This window comes from Bombyx mandarina, chromosome 19, assembly GCF_030267445.1.
Source record: "Bombyx mandarina strain Sakado chromosome 19, ASM3026744v2".
NCBI lineage: Eukaryota > Metazoa > Arthropoda > Insecta > Lepidoptera > Bombycidae > Bombyx > Bombyx mandarina.
In genome coordinates this window covers 5287994-5306908 of record NC_143225.1, presented here as the reverse complement: position 1 = coordinate 5306908, position 18915 = coordinate 5287994, and the positions used below count along the sequence as shown (strand labels likewise).

Below are 18915 nucleotides of genomic sequence, written 5' to 3'. Positions count from 1 at the left end.
CGAAGCAGTCACGTATTCCATTTTGATGGGACAGACGTTCTATAACACCATTGCGATTTCAAGGTTGGAGACGGTATTCACATGCTAATAATGTATACCGTCTCTGGTAAGCACTTAATACTCGATGTGCCGTGAGCTAATTCAACCATTTAATGCAATCAATTTTTAACATTAAAACTAAATCAATCAAAACTCAACACTATGTCTTTTAATATAAGGCATCTTTCATTTTTTCTGAAGATCTACAGTTATTTATTAATTTAAGCTGTAGGATCTTAGTTTTTGATTTTAGACCGAGTATGTTGAACTTCACCCTGTATATATATTTAAGTTTCACAGATCGAAAATGTGTATTTATATCTTAAATTAAACAACATGTCGCATTTAGGTATAGTCATTGTTCTATCTAGAATCTATCTATGTTATATGAGTTCTTATGTAAGCTGCTTTAGTGCGAACGAGCCTTATAACATAGCTACAATACATATTAAAGCAAGTTACAGATCTCAGAGTAAGGCTGCTACGTGAAAATCTATTGTATTATTCAAAGATTTAGAGAAGGGAACTAGGTCAGGTGCTTTGGAAGATGTCCTATTAAGTGAGCATATTTTAAGTGAATTTACGTGAAACTTGGTCTTTGTGTACTTATGATACTGATACTTGTGTATCGGGTTTAATTAACCTACTGAAGTTAGTAGATTTTTTATATTAGTAGACTTTTTTTTTTTATGTTTAAGAAGTATAATCTTACTTTCTTGTTTCGAGTATTATTATTATTATTATTTTTCTATTGCTTATTTGGGTCGACGAGCTCACGGTCCACCCGATGGTTAGTGGTTACTGGAGCCCATAGACATCTACAACGTAAATGCCGCCACTCACCTTGAGATATAAGTTCTAAGGTCTCAGTATAGTTACAACGGCCCCACCTTTCAAACCGAAACGCATTACTGCTTCACGGCAGAAATAGCCAAGGCGGTGGTACCTACCCGTGTGGACTCACAAGAGGTCCTACCACCAGTAATTACGCAAATTATAATTTTGCGGGTGTAATTTTTACTACACGATGTTATTCCTTTATCGTGGAAGTCGATCGTGAACATTGGTTAAGGACGTATTTCATTAGAAAAAATGGTACTTGCCAGCGGGATTCGAACACTGATGCATCCCTGGATACGAATGCACCGGACGTCTTATCCTTTAGACCACGACGATTCCACGAGTATATTACTTTACAAACATGAAGATTTTAATTTTCGTCAATACGCAATCTTAAACTAGCTGATCTAAAGTTAATTGATTTTATGTATAGCTGATTCCATTGCGTGTCTATGATTTAGTTTCGTATAACCACGTTAAAAATAACCATAACTAGGGTTTGCTTTGGGTTTGTTTTTAAATATTACTTCAAGATAAACTGAAATATGACTGTTATTTGAAGTTAATCTGACCTTTTCCCTTCAATAGTATGAAAATCATGTGTTTTATTTTACATTAAATTTCGATTCTAATTGTATTTTTATTGTACAATGTTTTAACTGTTTAAATCTTTATTTATTGTTACTCAGAAACGAATCCTTTCAAATTATTTTCGATAAAAAAAATAGACAAACGTTCGCAGCGGTCAAGCGAACTAATCTGTACATGGCACGCTAATCTCATTTGTTTTACATGAACCACTTAATTCAGGAGATGAAGAGGGTAAGCCGCCAACTTGTTTTGACACGACCTTCAGACTTGGAATCCGTTCATCGCTGTGAGCAATCACAATCTGTGATCCTTTTATGGCTGCTAATTACTCAATAGTACCAAACTTAAATTATTAAATTAATAGAATATGTTGGAGCAATGTTTAACATGCTTGTCATCAACATTGTCGCAATTACTTTGTTCAGAAAATCAATGGTTAGTGCATATTATACTACACAGCTTCAACGGAAGATTCTTTATAATTCTTTAGAGAAGAAGATTATTTACATTTTTATCTTTATTGATTTTTGTAGTTAATGTAAATATCGATAAAGTTGAAGTCTTTTCGCGGTAGGCAGCAACTTGGCTCTGCCCCTGGCATTGTTGAAGTCCATGGGCGACGGTAACCTCTCACCATCAAGTGGGCCGTATGTTCGTCTGCCTACAAGGACAATAAAAAAAGTCTCAATTGTATTGCATGACAGCCGTTTGTGGCTACAAACCTGAACGTATGACTGCTTCACTTAAGAAATAGGCAGAAATGGGAGGAATAGACAAGATAATGAGCAGTATCCCATGTGAGGCCCGACCTGTGCTTTGTAAAGCCCAAGTCTTTTGGACAAAGGCTTCCAACATTTTAGAAGCTAATTGACTTCGATACTGAACACCGCTAGAAACATCGACCACATCGACACTGGCGGAAGGCAGGGGTACTCCTTGGAATTGCAGCGCTATGACAAAATGGTCCTTCTTCGAACTCGAAGACTCCGAAACGACAGAGCCGATTTCGATGAATTTTTCAGTAAATCTTCAGATTGCATTAGCCAGTGATCGTCTGAATTTTGGTAGCGATCGAATCAAAGACCAATCTTATATCGGCCAGCAAAGTAAGCGTTTGACTATAGCGTATATTAGTAACAGCGGATGAGTATGAAGAAACTTAATGAATAATTTGTAATAATTGAATACACGAACACGTATTTCGTTAATTAAGCTGTATAGAGGAACTTCTATGATTGTTTTTGTTCTACTTACATTCAGAAAAGCCATGATACTAGTAATATACAAACATATTATACTACTCTTACTTTTTTTTTTTTATTGCTTAGATGGGTGGACGAGCTCACAGCCCACCTGGTGTTAAGTGGTTACTGGAGCCCATAGACATCTACAACGTAAATGCGCCACCCACCTTGAGATATAAGTTCTAAGGTCTCAAGTATAGTTACAACGGCTGCCCCACCCTTCGAACCGAAACGCATTACTGCTTCACGGCAGAAATAGGCAGGGTGGTGGTACCCATCCGCGCGGACTCACAAGAGGTCCTACCACCAGTAACAAATTCAACAATAACAAGTTCCTAAAGTAATTAATAGATTCACTAATTATTCTTTGGCTTTGTCAATAATTAGTACACAATTTAAGGTGATTCGTAATTACGACATGATTTCATATTCTCCCAATCTCATTAAGTGTCAGTAAACGTGACATATGTACATAATAGGTAATTCGTAAGACGAATAAATAAATACCTGTTACTAAATATATGCGTGGACCGAGTTTTACTAATCTGTGATTTTAATTCGAACGAGACGCACATACATTATTAGCGGGTAACCTTTAAACTAATTCAATTGATTTATTAGTACTGAGCGTTGACACCATTAGACATAAGAAAGCACGGGTAGGTATCACCATTTTATCTACTTCTGCCGTCATGCCATACGTTTCGGTTTGAAGGGGTAGCAGTTGTACTACAAAACTGGGCCAAAGTGAAATAATGTCTCAAGGTCATTGGCAGTATTTACATTCTTGATGTCTATGGGCCCCAGTAACCACTCAACACGAGGTGGGCCGAAAGCTCGTCCAGCCATTAAAACAAAAAAAGAAAAATCTCCATATTCAAGAAATAAATCGATAACAATCTTAATACGCTAATAAAAACTGGTGAGAGTATCTGATGTAGAACGGTTGGAGAGCTTGCAAATATTGCCGGAGGGATTACATCTACCGCGGATCAATACGATGTTGCTTTGGGAGCCCCCGAATAGCCACCGGTTGTTTTAAATCGTTTTATCAACCGACAATCGGGTTATTCTATATTTAGACATTTAAAAGTAAGAAGATCATCGTTTCGCAAGTCCAAATAACGGGATATTCCGAAATTCAATTACGACATTGTTCGATTTCATTAATAAGTCATGCACGACAATGGCTGTTATTTAATACCTGATTTAATAGCTGGCCAATGATTCCCTGTATTTTATCTTTATTACCATTTAATATACTGAACTTGGTCGAGCCTGTATTTGATACATCTTGACTATTTTTGCCGCGAGACAAGTAATCCAATTTGAAGGCTATTTAGGTTTTGACAATTAATACTTTGAGCTCATGTTTCAAGTTGTGCAATGGAGTTTATTTCTTGAAATGTATGGGCTTGACCGTCTACATCGATAAAGTTCCTTGACATAAAAATAAATAAATTTTAACAGCACTAGGTCATGACATAATTGACTGTAATTTGAAAATTGTTGATCATTAGTGGAATATTTGAGATATGAATAGGAATTCAACAATTACTGTTATAATATTCAAGGAACCTCGTTGCCTATACTTCGGTGAGTCACTTACTTAGTTTTTAGGACGCCCACGAGAAGACACGGTGTTCTATGTGTAACAATCTAGATCGAGACGAGTAACTAACAGCGAGTCTAACTCGTACTCATCTGTATCTGTACACTAAAGTACGCTTAACAAATTAATTGTTTGAGCTGTTTTCTCTGTACAGATTTTAAAAAAACACAAATCGGTTGTCTGTAAAGTCGGTTTACTGACGATAGTTGAACGTGACAACGTCATAAGAAAATACTGATGGAATGGTTTCATTTTTCAAAAGAAAATTTTATTTTTATTTGTTTGATAGATATTTTGTATGGACAATTGACACCACATTCACTTTTCACTGAACTTCATACTTGACGAAAACATGTAAATGTATTATTGTATAGCAGCTGTCCACGCGGATGCATCGCTCACTCAAGTAGGAGAGAGACAGATGTCGAACGCTGCCGAACGCGGAGGCCGATTGTGCCTCTTTGTCGCTCGTTGCGCGCTCTCGCTTGCACTTCAAGCCTTAAGTGGAACGCCTCAGAGCGAGGTAGCGCCGCATGAGTCATGTTTTTTCGTGCGTGCAGCCGGCTCCATCGAATTATAAGACGTTGTCACGTCAAAACAATTTCAACATTAATAACAGAAGCAAATATTAGAAACATAAGCACTAGTAAATACAGTTGTGGTTTTAATCCTTCCTTACGGCGTCTCATGATCTGGCTGTTTATTTAGGATATTTGTGTAACGACAAAAGCTATTGTCAATGTCTATGATATAATTGTTAGGCATTTGTCTTAGGAAATGCGTATTATTACTTTTAATCATTAAGATTTAATAATTTTACTAATGTTTTTTTGTTTGCGTTCGCAAAACAGAGAATGGGAATTCGATATTCTTAATGGACAGTGTTGAGATCGATTTAATGGAACGATAATTAAAAAAACCTAATACAACAAAATATTTTCTTTATGTTGTTATTTAATCATTTTATATTTGATTTCAAAACTAATATGATAAAATGGTGCTAAGCTGTAATCGGAGTGAAAATGGATTTAACTTTCCACGTCGACACATTGCTCCATCATAAACTGCGACCAACATTCCGCCCTTCAAACGGGAATAAGCAATGATTTTTATATTAGCTATACAAGTATCATTACTTATGAACCTTATAAGTTAAGCTTAAACAAAATACAATAATCAGATCAGAAAACAATGTCTAAGTTTAGAAATGCCCATATTTTGAGAACGTTTACTAGGTATCATGTTGGTACAGAAGGACCAATCTGTTACAATGTAATCTCACTGTTGATTTGGGATATTTATTTACATTAAAACAAAAGCTGTTTGAAATGGTTTGACACATTTCGTGGGGTTCACTTTCTACAGTTTCTGATTTGTAATATTTGATAACAGATTTTCAATTTATTGTTTGAACGAACATACTTAGTAACAGGTTTAAGGGTAATTAATGACTTTGTTACGTAAACTGAATATTTATTGCTTTGCTAAAAATATATACGAAATTAACGCATTTACTATATGTGAAATCTCATTTCTCTTCACAGTTGATTGTCTGAACATGGTCTGAACGAGGTCTCTATTGTCAATATTTGTAAGCTTAAATATACATAATTATGTATAGGTATTTTTAGTACAAAGAATAGTCCTAAATGAATAATGAACAATAAAAGTAAAACAACTATCAAACCAAAAATAACATATTGCATTATTTCCATAAGTTCTAAATTTAATTGAGAGATTTATAACTAGGTACATATTTTATATTAAAAAAAAACATTTTCATCTTGCGTCTTCCAAGATTATTCCTTGAGCCACTTTTACATATTTATTATCCAGGGTAAGTTTGTGTGAAGGTGAGTAAAGGTCGTCTGTGCTAATTTATCATTCCGTTACCCAGCGTCTGCAATGTCCTCTTAGTTAGTTACTATGTCCTAACAAAAGTATGCGTGTTCGTAAACGTAATCTTGATAATTAAATATTTATCTTACTATTGGACCGCGCCGGCTTCGTAGCGTGGTGTTTTCACGATCTTTTGCCATGATTAATGTTAAATTAAATGTGTATGTGACATTATGCTGACGACGTTCTCTCCATAAATCGAACCACGTTTTTAATGCAATATTTTAAGACCACACAGAAAACAATTATTCAATTATTCATAAATAATTATTACCGATAATTAATCGTGTTTTCGATTTTATAATTTTACGCACGTTGTAGATTTTGACGAGGCCACTGATCTATATCGAAATAATTCTGCTTAACTGTGTTATTAATTTCTTTATTCAGTATAAAAGAAATAAGGAACTTATAAATAATATGATATATTTCAATCGTTGTATAGGGAAGGGTGGACGGACGGTAGTAGACCACGCGGGAGGTCGCCAATGCGGTTTACCGACCCAATCAACACTACAGTGGGAGGTCCCCTAAATGAGTGCAGTAGAATTGCCTCAAGCAGAGAAAGATGGTGGGACACCGTGAGATGCGTCAAGTTTGCTCCCTCCAACACTGTATGACGATCACGACCGATCTGTCAAGATTGAAAGAAGAAAAAATAAGAGTCTCCAAAGTTGTATTTTCGATCCAACTTTTGTTTGTTCCCACCGTGTAAATACAGATATTGCTCTTAAATTTACAATTTTTGTTTCCTTCGTCACTAATCGCTGGTAGTCTAAGGGGCTATACAAACTACGCTCGGACTGGTAGTTAAGCTCACGGGCTCAACCTGAGAAGATTGCTAGCACTAGCCGGAGCCTAGATGTCACAACGTGAATTCGTCATCAATTTCGAAACATGTGACGAAGTCTCAACTGTATAGCGTATAATGGCTATTATTTCCAGCTGTAAATTATTTAATTTTGAAAAAGATGAATATTCAGAAAGAGAAACACTAAAGCAATTACATTTCTGTTACTGTATCGCGACGGTCACAGTGATAAAGGAAATAATTACTTCTCAATTAGTACCACATGGCGTCGCATCGCGAGAGCATCGGTATCGCAGGATCCGACTGATGCATGACCACGACCACTCTGTCAAGAGTGTACGAATAGGAAGACGAATTAGTTGAATCGTTCAGTTTTTTGCTATGATTCTTCTGTTCAGATACTTCCGTTAGATGTAGCTTCGGCGTGATTGGGACCCCGGAGAGCGATTTCCCTCTAAAAATGTCCCGAAAAAAATGTCCCTACACATGCTCGCAAACGACATCGGCCATGAACGAATATAGTCGTGTTATATAATCTGAAGTGAATTTTGAATTTGCCGAATTGGTTGCGAATGGGGCGTATTGTGACGTGTGGGTTCTGTTTTGAGGGGCGGTTGTTTGGTCCCATGTCTCAAGAAGACCGTCAACTCATTCTTTAAATACTCAATCTGTTAATCACGATCAAAAACATTATTAATAATAATAAACTAATATATATTTAAATGTCTAGAACGTGATCGTGGCGAATGGTAGCATGGCACAAAATCATTAAAAAATATATATGAAAAAAACATTTGTTTATTATGTTGCAGTTATTATTGTGAGAATACCCCGTTTCTTGAATAGTTGATTTATCGTTAACAAATAATGCTCCATAAACGTTGTTTATAGCTCGGGCTTCGACTAATCAGTTTTTATTGTCCTTTTGTTTTGTCGGCATATAATATCAGTTAAACTACAACTTGGAATTAAATGGAATTGATGTTGGATTTACTGTAACATTGAGACATGTTAAATTTTGTTTTCTTACCATCAAAGGCTCTGATCGCGAAACATACCTTACATAGGCTACTGTCATTAGTAATACCAGCCCACTGAGTTTCTCGCCGGATCCTTTAAGTGGGTCGCGTTTCCGATTCGGTGGTAGATTCTGCGAAGCACTGCTCTTGCTAGGGTCAGTGTTAGCAACACTCCGGTTTGAGCCCCGTGAGCTCACCTACACACTTTAGGGTGAAGCTGAAATAGCCTCTCAAGGCTATCAAGATAGGTAAAAAAGAAGTAACACCTGGGACGTAATAAAAGTGGCTTCATCTTTGTTGATGTTATCTTTTGTCTTTAGTAGACTGATTTTGTATGATAAAACTTTTATGTTAAGTAATCATATTTTTCATATCATTCGTAGCTTCCTTTGTGTGTTCCAATATTCGGATAATTAAATGGAGATATGAAATGAAAGTGTAAAAAATTATCATATTAAAACAGCGCAAAACCTTTAAACTAATTATAGTAGATTCAATTTTACTTTGGGGATGCTCACCAGTATGTTGTTGACCAGCATGTGGGATCGCTATTCAATAGATCAGGTGAATGTTTATTTGCCTATAATGGAACTGAAATCAATTTTTCTTAATTTCGTGTAGTTCATCTGACGTTCATAATAACATAAATGATTGCTCTCACTCTGCGAAACACCGTGCCACATGGCTTCGCATCGCGAGAGCATCGGTATCGCAGGATCCGACTGATGCATGACCACGACCACTCTGTCAAGAGTGTACGAATAGGAATAAGAAAGAATCTGACGTTCGAACTTTAGCTTACAAATCATAAAGACTTCATTCAGGTTTTAATGTAGCGTAAACGAAATAAAAACTCGAAAATACATTCCTATAGAATTAACCGTCTGTACTAAGACGGTACTAAGATCACAGTTCAGTATAATGATGTTAGAGTATTCCTCGCCTGACCAGTCGAGCGTACAGATGCGCAGACAATATAAACGGATTCCGTACTAGCGTCAACACCGTCGAATGGAACGAAAGCTATCAGTCAAAATTCTTTACGACTGTCAGTAAAATTTGCAACATAATAAGTTTTTTGGCAACGATGATACTCTCAAAAAGTTTACTTTGTGCTCAATTTTGACGGCTGATGTGAGCAATTTGGTTAAGTGTGACACGTATGTGTATGGGTTCCTGCGTCACAATGATGTATTATTATTCGCGATATCCGCAGAATTTTCTAGTTAAAAACAAATTCGATCCATGTGCTTAGTTAGAACGTCTTTAACAAAGAATAAAATATTGTATGTCTATAAGCTAAATTTTTTGTTGATACAGAAAAATAAGTTATTGTAATTAGTGTTGGATCTTAAATAAAATTGTGTCGGGAATAAACTTAATCATTTTTATAGGTCACAAAGAGTTTTAATCAAACTTGTCAAACTAAAGTTGATACCGAAAATATCAATACTCAATAGCTCAGGCCTCGTTAAATTAACTGACGAAACGAGTTGTTATGTTATAATTTAAAAACAAAAGGTGATAATTTACATGCTATTTTAATTGGCAATATGGAACGTTAATTTGATATGTAAATCGATATGAATGAGCATGTTGTTGAGTCATCGATTATGGTTTTTTTTAATAATTTTATTAGTTACAATTTGCGGAATCAAGTCGAATGAGACCATTGAGAAAGGCCGGGCTTCCCGAGCTCCGGTGTTTCTAACCCTGAGAAGTATTGCGTGAAAACACCATATGTACATATGTGGTCCTAAGCGGTCTTTACACATCCCGCCGACATAGAGGTTTGGTCATTGTGACAACGTCCGAATTGATGTGTCGTAGTGGACGTGTCGGATAACGCATGATAAAATTATGTAAATATAAAATTTCTGGTCGTAGGGCGTCGGCGTGGTAGGATGGTAGGGGTTACCATACCATTACCTACCTATTTCGGCCGTGAAACGGTAATGCGTTTCAGTTTAAAGGGTTGGGGTCGGCCTGGTAGGGCCGCCGTACCGCGGAGACCGACGTCGTTGGTCTTCGACTATCGCCTCGACGACCCGTCGGTCGGGCGTCCTCGGGATGGCGCCGCGTGTCTGGTTGTAGTGTTGACCGTGGGAACCCCCCTACTCTGACCGGGTTCTGACCCCGGACGGAGATCGGACGTCGGGTGTAAGAGTGCAGGGGGGTCGTTTAGTAGGTGGGCCCTAAAATCCTTGGGCCCGCGATCTACTCTCAACACCTGCAGACCGTTGAGTCTTACATACCCCGTGCGCCCCCTAGGCACGGGGACCTCGTAGGAGGTTCGGCCCCAGGCCCGGAAACAAAAAAAAATGTACTGTTATCCTTAGGCTTGTCATCAATGTCTCAAGGTGAGTGGCAGCATTTACCTTAATTGGCTCTGATAATTACTTAAAACCAGAGAGCCGGTGAGCTCGTTCACATACCTAGCGATTAAAAACAACATTATTCCTGTCTGCTAGGTCTGGGATTATTCGCATCCGAGGATCAGATTTGGGTTTTTGAGCGACACTGGTTTCAGATGGTACCGTTGCTGGTTTTTTGTAAGCAGATTTTATCATCGGAGAATGTAATTTTTGACCGATTCGTCTTAAAACCTGAGGTCCTTTGCAGCAACGTGGTTTTTTTTTATTGCCCTTGTAGGCAGACGAGCATACGGCCCACCTGATGGTGAGTGGTTACCGTCGCCCATGGACTTCAGCAATGACAGGGGCAGAGCCAAGCCGCTGCCTACCGCTTAATACTCTCCATAAGCCTCGTTTGAAGAAGGACATGTCATAGCGCTCGGGAAACACCGTGGAGGGGAGCTCATTCCATAGCCGGATGGTGCGTGGCAAAAAAGATCTCTGGAAGCGCACTGTGGATGACCGCAGTGGCTCCAGGTAGTATGGATGAACTCTACTCCAGTGGCGGGCGGTGCGGTGGTAAAAACGAGATGCCGGTATCATCTCGAATAATTCCTCAGAGCAATCCGTACACATCTGTAAGCAACCAGAACTATCTAATGAAATAACTAGATTTATTCCCTTAAAAACCGGAACAATGGCCTTCGATTAAGAATAATAGACAGACATACTAAAATTAAATATAACGAAAAACTAATACGAATGAATACATTCATACAATATCTGGATCATATCATATCCGACGTTCGCCCCAGTTTTTGTCTTCGTACGTAAACAATAACATTTAGATTACAAAGAAGCTAAACATTTTTCGTAACCAAACTCAGATGTGGGTTCGTTCGTTCATTGTTTTTTGTCGCTTGGGACATTACGTTACGGCAAAAAGTTAAATTAAAATTGTATTGCAGTATACAATGAGTGTTTTATACTTTTTGATTACTTATGTTATACTTTATTTAATGTTATTCGCGTATACGCGATATACGTTATAAATAGAACAGAATTAGTGTACATTGTGTGAATTAGAGAAACTTTTAGAGGTGTTTATCTTGTTGAAAACCCGCTAAATGAGGGCAGCGCCGGACTTTCGGGAGGCAGCGGCTTCGCTCTGCCCCTGGCATTGCTGATGTCCATGGGCGACGGTAACCGCACACTATCAAATGGGCCGTATGCTCGTCTGCTTACAAGGGCTAACTTAAAAACTTCACGGGCTAAACCTTAGAGAATTGCAAACACTGATTCTAGCAAGAGCAGTGCTTCGCTCAATCTACCACTGTGTGGAAATCGTGTCCCATTGAGAAGATCCGGCGTGAAACTCATTAGGTTATTTATTGTGTAGATGAGTGAGCAACCTGACTCAGAACCTTGTGTGAAGTTTTACGGGAGTCCATAGATATCACAACGTGAATGTCGCCTCTCGCATTAGGAATAAGGTCATTGTCTCAATCGTATTGTATAACTGCTGTTTCGTCTTTCATATGCATGAGTACTTCACGGTGGAAATAGGCAGCATGGCGATACCTATTCGTACGGGTTCTCTTTTGCCTTTTCATGAGCTCTGTCTCATGCGAGGTTCGGACGTGGGCTGTTGAGCGACAGGAGGTTTTTTGTCGGTTCGACTCCGACATGCCCCGCCCGCCATCCCTAGTGGAGGGCGGAAGTCCGGCGATTTCCTCCTGACAAAAAAAAACCGTAAGGGCTAAGGGCTGGTTGGAGGTCGCAGTCATCATCATCTTCATCATCATCATCAGCCTATAGCAGTCCACTGCTGAATATAGGTTTGGAGATCGCAGTACTCTCCTATAAGATTTAGAGAAAGCTTCTGCCTGTTGTCTTGTAGATCTCTTAGTTAATTTTAGACGCCCTTCGACATCCATAAAAAGAGATGGACAGTTTTTGTTCTAGGCTTCACAGAGAAAGAAAGAATAGATTTTATTTGTACGAACACATATACAAAAATGTATAATGCGCGGGCTTATCGCTAGGCAAGATCTCTTCCAGACAACCACCATGTGGACAAGAAGCACTTCATGAAATAAATTAACCACGGTGTACTTATCGGTTGAAAAAGTATATAGTTATAAGTATATAATTGTGAACAATATAATGATAATTTTGCTACTTTACACATAAAAAAAGAGAATAAACAATTTACATAAATACCTATGAAGCATACGTGCTATTTTTCATTGCACACCTTACATTGTATGTATATTAATTTAATTAAGTAAATTATACATATAAAAACAAAATAGTGTATGTAATTAATACCTCGTCATCCCGTAGACTAAATTCTATTGATGTCTTTTATTGATTATTGATTAGATTATTCTTCTTAGATTATTGATCTTTTATTGATTAGACTTCTATATGTTTGTGCCTTTTTAGTGTTTCCTTTTATAGAGTTATTTTCGTTTCATTATGTTTTAAATCACAACTATACATATGGTTTTAAGCAATTTGAAATGTAGATTAAAGAAAATAAACTAACCGATTCAAGCTAGAATTTTCTTCTGGGTTATGGGTAAGAAGAATATTTACAATGCGTCTAGACCCGAAGTATAGCTGGCAGTCACTAATTGAACAGAGAGGCGATAGAGATAAGTCTTACTTAATGATTTGGTCGTAAAATGACGTATTGCCGAGATATTCTAAATCATATTCAATTATCTTAGCAATTAAGGACAAATGCACGCTTTAATAAAACGAGATTAATCGAATTCGGTTCTTTTTTGATATGTGACGTATGTATGTACAATATTAGTTATTTACTAGAACATTTCGATGCCTCCAATGAACACTACGCTAACTCCAAATTCGTAGTTTTACAGGAGGAGCGTTTAAACGAAAAAAGCGGATAAAATCTTTATTATTGCAGATATGTTTATGGTTTTTTCTTGTGTAACTAGCTGATTTACTCTTGCTTCGAACCTCATCAATAATGATTTGTAATACTTTTAAAATAGTGAAGCGTTTTGTTTGAAAAACGAAAATTTAAAAATTTTGAGTTAGAGTAGTGTTCATTGGAGGCATCGATTTTATATTTTTTTATTTTTTTTATTGCTTAGACGTGTGGACGAGCTCTCAGCCCACCTGGTGTTAAGTGGTTACTGGAGCCCATAGACATCTACAACGTAAATGCGCCACACACCTTGAGATATAAGTTCTAAGGTCTCAGTATAGTCACAACGGCTGCCCCACCCTTCAAACCGAAACGCATTACTGCTTCACGGCAGAAATACGCGGGGCGGTGGTACCTACCCATGCGGACTCACAAAAGGTCCTACCACCAGTGAAGATTTAGTTGTGCTCCAGGTATAGCTAAAAGTATAATTAATGCATGGGGGTTAGTACGCTCTTGCCCTCAGATGGGTCGTAACAGCAAGTCGCCTTTGATGTCAACAAAAAACGGTAACTTGAGTATTTATTTGTGGGTGTCTATTTTGGTCATCCTACTCATATTGAACGCAAACACATGTTTCGCTTGTGAAAGTTCGTTTAAAAATTTACAAACACAGCTGCAGTGTTCTGCTGTTAATATGAAAAAATTAGCTGGAAAATTTGTTTTATCTCGATGATGATAAAATTCAAATTTAAATGCGTTAGAAATAATATTGGATGTGACAAAATCACACTGTCTCGTTACCGCAACGTCGAAGTATTACAGTGAATTCGTTTTAGTGTATTTAACAAAAGCAGCGTCTTACTTGGCGTGTACTTGTCATTTTCCGAGAACGACCTAAGAAACTTAGTTCTGCGCAATCTTTCACATATGGTCGTACCGCAAAACTTTATATATTCCATGTTCGTCAACTAACACAGCACGACGCACACAGACACGAATACGCCGACAAACGCGACATTCTCTATGCGTAGCGCAAACAACACTGAGCACATTAGCCGTTAATTCGAATCGAATTTAATTTTGAAATTATTTTCATTGGAGCGTCATTAAAATACGATTAAATCGTCGAGGGCACGTGTTTGTGTTAATTGCAGTGCAGTGTATTAATAATATACGCTCTTATCGGTTGCTTGTTGCGAACTAACCATTCACCTCCTAATGGTTTAACAGTCGGAGATCAAACGTGCTCGATATGTACTTGTGAAAGTAGATAAGCACCGTGGTCGTGTCTGGTCGATTGACGTAACTATTGTGGTAAACTTTATGTTCACGGAGAGGCTTCGAAATTATTATTCATTAAATTCTAATTAACTTTATTAATGTAATTAAAATTCAATTAATTAATTTTAACTATGACATGTCCTTCTTCAAACGAGGCTTGTGGAGAGTATTAAGCGGTAGGCAGCGGCTTGGCTCTGCCCCTGGCATTGCTGAAGTCCATGGGCGATGGTAACCACTCACCATCAGGTGGGCCGTATGCTAGTCTGCCTGCAAGAGCTGTAAAAAAAAAAAAACTTGACCGACTGACTCGGTGTTGCAGTAGTTAGCGCATTTGTCTCTTGTGCCCAAGGGCCGTGGGTTCGATTCTCGCACCGGACAAACATTCGTGTATTGAACAGTTTTGTTTGTTTATGTTTTTATTATTTATATACGTACATGTAAACCTAAATAGGACTCTGATACCCAATGCACACGGAATCCTAATTTAAGGACCGGATGACCATGCGTGATTTGTTCACAGTTATAGTTGTAAAAAGTTGGGGGACAAACCCAAATGAAATCCTCATAACATTTTGCCTTTTATAGATTGTGTTAGGCGTACTCTTTAGACGTAAACGATCGACCTATGTCCGAGCTTATAACTCAAGACACTAAGGAATAACTTTGTCGTTATATAGCAGTTGCAATATAGCTGTGTTAATTAAAACACTAAATCCTTTCCTACGTTGCCAAATAGCGGCTTGTGACCGTTACAACGTAGCAGAGATGCGCTTATTCATATATAAAGGACGTAAGTAATTATATCAAACATTTGGTTTGCTGGAGGATTTTTTTTAAGGTATCACTACATTTTCCTTACTATCTTTAGTTTGATATTTAAATACATACATTATGTACTTTACGTTTTTTTTTTTATGATTAAATATTTACTGGTGGCCCGGAGGCCTTTCCAGTTTCACCAGGACAGGTGGGCGAGCAAAGGCTCAGCCAGGAGGGGTGGGATTTGCTAACAGCTACCCGAGCGCCTCCGAACGAGACCTAACAGCTCAAGAGCAGCTGCTTCGCGAATGAATCTACTACCGGATCGGAATCGCGACCCGCTGAGAAGATCCGGCGAGAAACTCAGCGAGCTAATTCATGGGTTAGGTTGCACGGCGAACTCTTTGTCGAGTTCGACGAGTACGGTTACCGGGGTCCCTAAGCCTGCTCCTAGTGTTAGAGCTGAAGGCGTCTAATGCAAAGGTTATTGGATCTGATGGATCCGTAAGGACGTGTCTAGGGCGTCGACGGTGACTGGCTCCTGCGTGATCAGGATTCGGGGAGTAGTCAGCGGCGGCAACGATAAGGCGATTATCATGACGATTATTATATCCTTCTCGAACCCGTCGCTTGCGACGAAGGGCTCGACGAGCGAATTAACCCATAGATACAGCCCACTGAGTTTCTCGTCGGATATTCTCAGTGGGTCGCGTTTCCGATCCGATGGTAGATTCTGCAAAGCACTGCTCTTGCTAGGGCCAGTGTTAGCAACACTTCCGGTTTGGGCCCCGTGAGCTCACCTACATATTAGGGTGAAGCTGAAATAGCCTCTAAAGACTATCAGCATAGGTAGGAAAAAAAACACGAAGTCTTGGTAAGTTCTTACATTTTTTTAATATTACCGTAAAATCTATTAGAAAACATCAAAAGATGTTGTGCTCATAATGTGTGATGTGTATTTTAGGTACTTTTCGTTCACCTCACTTATTCTCTAATGATTCTGGCCTTTTATCATGAAAGTAGTTAATGTGTTTCATTGTTCAGGTTTTGATGGTTTCTCTTTGTTTAATATCGCCCTTTCGCAAAATTAAGCTCGCATCAGTCTTTGTTAACCCAGTCTTTATTTCAAATAAGTATTTATTTACTTCGAAATATTCGTTAAGGTTTATGTAATAGACTAGATATTTAGTCGTAACATCCGGGCCCACGGCTATACCATCATGCGGTATGTTGTTCAACCATCATTATTCCGATAGTTCCGATAGTTGTGTCGGTGGACGGTTTGATAGCGAAAAGTTTAGGGTTCAATACCTTAAGAAACTTTCGCTATCCCTGGCCTGGTACAGAAAGTTGTCTTTGATACGGCGCGTGTTGTGAGGAGGTTTCTTAATCTGGAGTCCTAACCACTGGGGCTTGTGTCATACACACCGCCACTAGCGGCAATCGATTTTTTATATAGTATTTTTTAAAGATTGTATTTTTAACCCTTTGTTTTTTAATTGTATAATTAATGAGATTTTAATAAATATAGTATCATAATAATAAGTCGTAATATAATAATTATAATAACTCTAATGAAAAAACCACTTAACAGGTGCTCACGAAATATGGTGTAATAAAAAGCAAATCAGCAAAATTTGTGGTGGTAAGATGTATTGTGAGCCCGCACGAAGCAGTAATGCGTTCTTTCGAGCGCTTGGCTCAAGATGGGTGGTGGTATTCACATTGTGACGCTTATGGCCTCTGGGAACCACTAACACCAATTACGGATATGGGCGGTGTACGACCATCCAACTAAATCTATAAAAAATGTGTTCGGTTCTAATTGAGGTCATGCTTCTGAACTGAAAGTCGGTTATGGTGGTTAGGCAAAGTTTTGTGCAAACGTTGGCCACCCGTGAAATAGATGCGATTGCCAAATAATGCGGCCAACAGATTTCAAGAGCCGGGAAGGTCTTGCAATACCGATGAGATCACTAAACTTCTAACGAAGGATTGTATTTATAGATCAGAAAATAGGGTTTAGTGAATTCGAGTAACACAGTAGGTAATTTCAAATGTTACTGCTACACTATGGATATTATTGTTTCTCGGGAAGACGAAACATTATGATTGGAATTGACTTTTTTTTTTTTTCTTTTTTTTTTTCAGTAGGAAATCGCCGGACTCCCACCCTCCACTGGGGATGAAGGGTGGGGCATGTCGGAGTCGAACCGACTAAAACCTCCTGTCGCTCGACAACCAACGTCCAACCCTCGCATAAGACAGAACTCATGAAAAGGCAAGGGGAGGAGAGTGAAGCGTTTAGTGCGGAGGACATCTCTCCCATCACCCTCCCCCTCGGGACGCCGGGCCAGCGATCGTCGGCGCCACGACCACGGCAGGCTGTCCGAAGCCCGCCTAGATGGCGCCGGTTTGAATTGGTTATCCTACGAAATACCCCGCTGGGTCAGAACCAGCGTGGGTCGAGGATAGCCGGCCTTCCATCACCCGGATGCTCTTGCGTAAAACGCGTGCAGAGCAGCTTGAACGTCGTCTTCTTAGGCCCCCTTCGCCGGGCCCCAGACCGACATATGAGGGGGACCCGAAACACTTAGAGGGCCAGGGCTAGGGCGAGATCCGCCTCCCTGGCCCCCGCTCGACGGCGGCGGGCTTGTGCGTCTCTCACGCGCCCCGCCGCCTCCTTCTGCGAGATGGTGCACTCGCAGAAGTCGAGCATCGCCTTCCACGACTCGTCGCTGCCGAGCATCGATGCCACAACACTCGGCAACGACAAGTCGTTTCCTATTTTTGCGACGAGGACACGGCGCCACCCCTCCCATGCGGGGCAGGCAACGAGCGTGTGCTCCGCCGTGTCCAAGTCGCAACCACAATGGTAACACTCTGCCGTCGGCTCGGCTCCGATCCGGTGCAGGAACTCACCGAAGCAACCATGCCCAATGAGCACCTGCGTGAGCCGGAAAGTGAGGCGTCCTCTGTCACGATTCACCCAATCCACAAGAATCGGGCGAATCACCTCGACGGTCCTACGACCAGCCGAAGGATCGGCCAGCCGCCTGGACCATGCCTCCAGCACGGACCGCCGAGATTGGGCCCTCCGCGCTCTGACCACACTGGTTGGAATTGCCTTAACTACATTTTAATTGCCATATAAAAAAATCTAGCTATTTAATATTTGGAATTTTATTGGAACGAAGTTCCTTACGGCAGGCTTGGAGGAGATAGGGATTTTGCTGCGCGACCGAACTGAAAAAAATGTGATAGTAAAAACCGTAAGAAAAAGTCCGTGGAATAAGGCCTTGTTTTCCGCACAGCGATATTTCACCGCGCGATTTTTTTCTCGTAATTCTTTTTTTTTTATTTTTTATATGGAACTTCGTTCCTATCCAGTGTCCCACGACACCACACATCTTTTTTAGTTATATGGACACTTTGTTTCTGTTATTTTAGGGTATCGTGGATAGCATTAGTTAAAAAAAAGGATTTTCTGAGTATTCGAAATATGAAAGATAAATTTCTGACAATAACTCGAGAATATTGATTTGAAAATCGAACCAAAAG

General features: G+C 39.3%; 1 protein-coding gene across 24 annotated transcripts in view; it reads right to left on the bottom strand.

The window, feature by feature from the left end:
• The window catches only part of Ih (hyperpolarization activated cyclic nucleotide gated potassium channel Ih), a 265759-nt gene that overhangs the window by 64259 nt on the left and 182585 nt on the right, over positions 1-18915 (bottom strand). For 2 of the 24 annotated variants that reach the window (XM_089735594.1, XM_089735607.1), the window contains exon 1: positions 14177-14554. The exons of 20 other annotated variants lie outside the window; for them this stretch is intronic. In XM_089735594.1, coding sequence (XP_089591720.1) covers positions 14177-14273 — 97 coding nt within the window. In that variant the 5' untranslated portion in view covers positions 14274-14554. Of the gene's footprint in view, positions 1-14176; positions 14555-18915 lie in introns of those variants that run through there. 2 more of the 24 variants (XM_089735593.1, XM_089735606.1) reach the window with 1 other exon arrangement.